The sequence below is a fragment of the Terrapene carolina genome, unplaced genomic scaffold (genome assembly GCF_002925995.2).
Source record: "Terrapene carolina triunguis isolate 2854851 unplaced genomic scaffold, T_m_triunguis-2.0 Scaffold746, whole genome shotgun sequence".
NCBI lineage: Eukaryota > Metazoa > Chordata > Testudines > Emydidae > Terrapene > Terrapene triunguis.
Genome location: NW_020665097.1, coordinates 2,160,196 through 2,162,271, shown reverse-complemented (window position 1 = coordinate 2,162,271; position 2,076 = coordinate 2,160,196). Strand labels below are relative to the sequence as shown.

Here is a 2,076-nt window from a genome sequence, read left to right as displayed (position 1 = left end):
AAGGTCTCCACCAGCCACGCCGCCTACTAAATATGGTGCAGCTGCATTCTTTGCAAACTGGGCAAGGCCCTCAGGTCCTCTCACCCATCCCCTCCTGCTCCTTGGGCGTCCCCGCAGATGCTGCTGACTCTGCATTCCAGTGCTGGGGAATGGCAATGCTGGGTGAGACTCCCCTACTGGGGCTGTGCAGGAAGGCCTAACAGTATGGGGGCGTTTATCGTGGGTCAGTGCTCCTGCTCTGTGGCTGAATGTCAGCTTCAGTGACCAATTGCTTGTTCTATCCGCACCCAGAGAGCACAGGATTTGCCGTGCTAGGTCACCGCAGTGCCCAAAAGCCAGGTATCCTGTCTTCATAACCAGAGGCTTCGAGGAAGGTACCAGAGACCCTGTAGTGTGTAATTATGGAATAACCTACTCTTTGGGGGAATGTGCCCCCGTAGAGTCAGTGGCAGGCTCCTGTCCCATGGAGGTGGTTTTATAGTCCTGGTGTCCATAGGCGCCGACTTCTGCTGGCGCCGGTGGGTGCTCGACACCCCCCCGCCCGGCCCTGACTCCACCCCTGCCCCACCCCCTCCCGCCCCTGCCCACCCCCATTCCAACCCCTTCCCCAAAGTCCCCGCCCCAACTCTGCCCCCTCCCTGCCCCTATTCTGACTCCTTCCCCAAATCCCCGTCCCGGCCCCCCCTCTTCTCCACCTCCTCCCCTGAGCGCACCATGTTCACGCTCCTCCCCCCTTCCTCCCAGAGCTTGTTACGCCGCGAAACAGCTGTTTTGGGGCGGCAAGCGCTGGGAGGTAGGCGGAGAAGTGGGGATGCAGCGCGCTCAGGAGAGGAGGCGGAGCGGAGGTGAGCTAGTGCAGGGGGGTGGGGCGGGAAGCTTGGCTGCTGGTGGGTGCAGAGCACCCACTAATTTTTCCCCATGGGTGCTCCAGCCCCAGAGCACCCACGGAGTCGGCACCTATGCTGGTGTCTCCTGCCCTCTCTAGCTGGTGATGTTCGGATTATCCATATATATGTCTCATCCATTTTTGAATCCCACTAGACATTTGTCCCCCTCAATATCCTGTGGCAGTAAGTTCCACCGGTGAATTATGTGTTGTTAAGAACGCCTTTCATTGGTAAGTCCTGAAAGCCCAAGGCGCCAAGGCCGCAGCGACTGGCTCATGGCTGCTGTGTGCCCGGTTGGAGGGTCAGCGGTGCATCATTCAGGCCGCCTGCCCGCACCCCCGGGTAGAAGTATGGCCGCAGGGGCTCCGAGAAGGTGTCACTGAAGGTGTAGATGTGAGAGCTACCAGTCACGTTGTAGAAGGACACCTCTCCGGCCTCATAGTCCAGGAGGATGCCAATCTGCCGGGGCCTCACTCTCAGCATGAGCTCGGTCAGGGGGGAGGTGAGCGCTGCATACTCATCCCCATTGCGCAGCCACACCGTCCAGAAGCCGGTCGCTGGTGAGGGCGTGAATATTCCCTGCCTGCTCACACGCTCCTCACAGACCCCCAGTGTCCAGCACGTCTTGTCCCCCACCTCCACCTCCCAGTAGTGCCTCCCGGCTGTGAACCGCTCCCGGCCCAGGATGCAGGTGCACGTGTCAAACCGCTCGGGGTTACTGGGGACGTCCTGCCTCTTGTCGCCCACCCTCACGCTCCGCCGATCCTGGGACAGGAGCAGGTAGGCATTGGCTGTGTTGGGGTCCAGAGTCACGTCCACTAGGGACAGAAAGAGAATCACATGGTGCATCCCATTAGTGTCTGTTGGTTAGTTATGTCCTGCCCTTTCCTAGCACCTCCCTCAGAGGTGCTGTATAAACTGGAATGAATCCAGCCCCAACCCTCGGGAGCTGGGTCAGTGTCATTATCCCCGCATGACTGAGGCACAGAGAGGGGGAGAATTGCCCTCAGTCACACAGGGAGTCAGCAGCAAAGCCAGGAGGAGTCCTGACTTTCCAGCTCCTGATCTAAGCAGTAGACAACCCTCCCTGACAGATCCAGGAATAGAACTCAGGAGTGCTGACTCCCACCCCCAGTCCCCCCATTCATGGCCACTAGACCTCACTCCCCGCCCAGAGCCGGGGATAGAA

At 59.6% G+C, this 2,076-nt stretch overlaps 1 protein-coding gene across 1 annotated transcript in view; it reads right to left on the bottom strand.

Moving 5' to 3' along the window:
• Positions 1-981: 981 nt before the first annotated feature.
• Positions 982-2,076, bottom strand: part of LOC112113163 (E3 ubiquitin-protein ligase TRIM39-like) — a 13,469-nt gene continuing 12,374 nt past the window's right edge. The window contains exon 6 of the mRNA XM_026660290.1: positions 982-1,705. Coding sequence (XP_026516075.1) covers positions 1,161-1,705 — 545 coding nt within the window. The 3' untranslated portion in view covers positions 982-1,160. The remainder of the gene's footprint in view (positions 1,706-2,076) is intronic.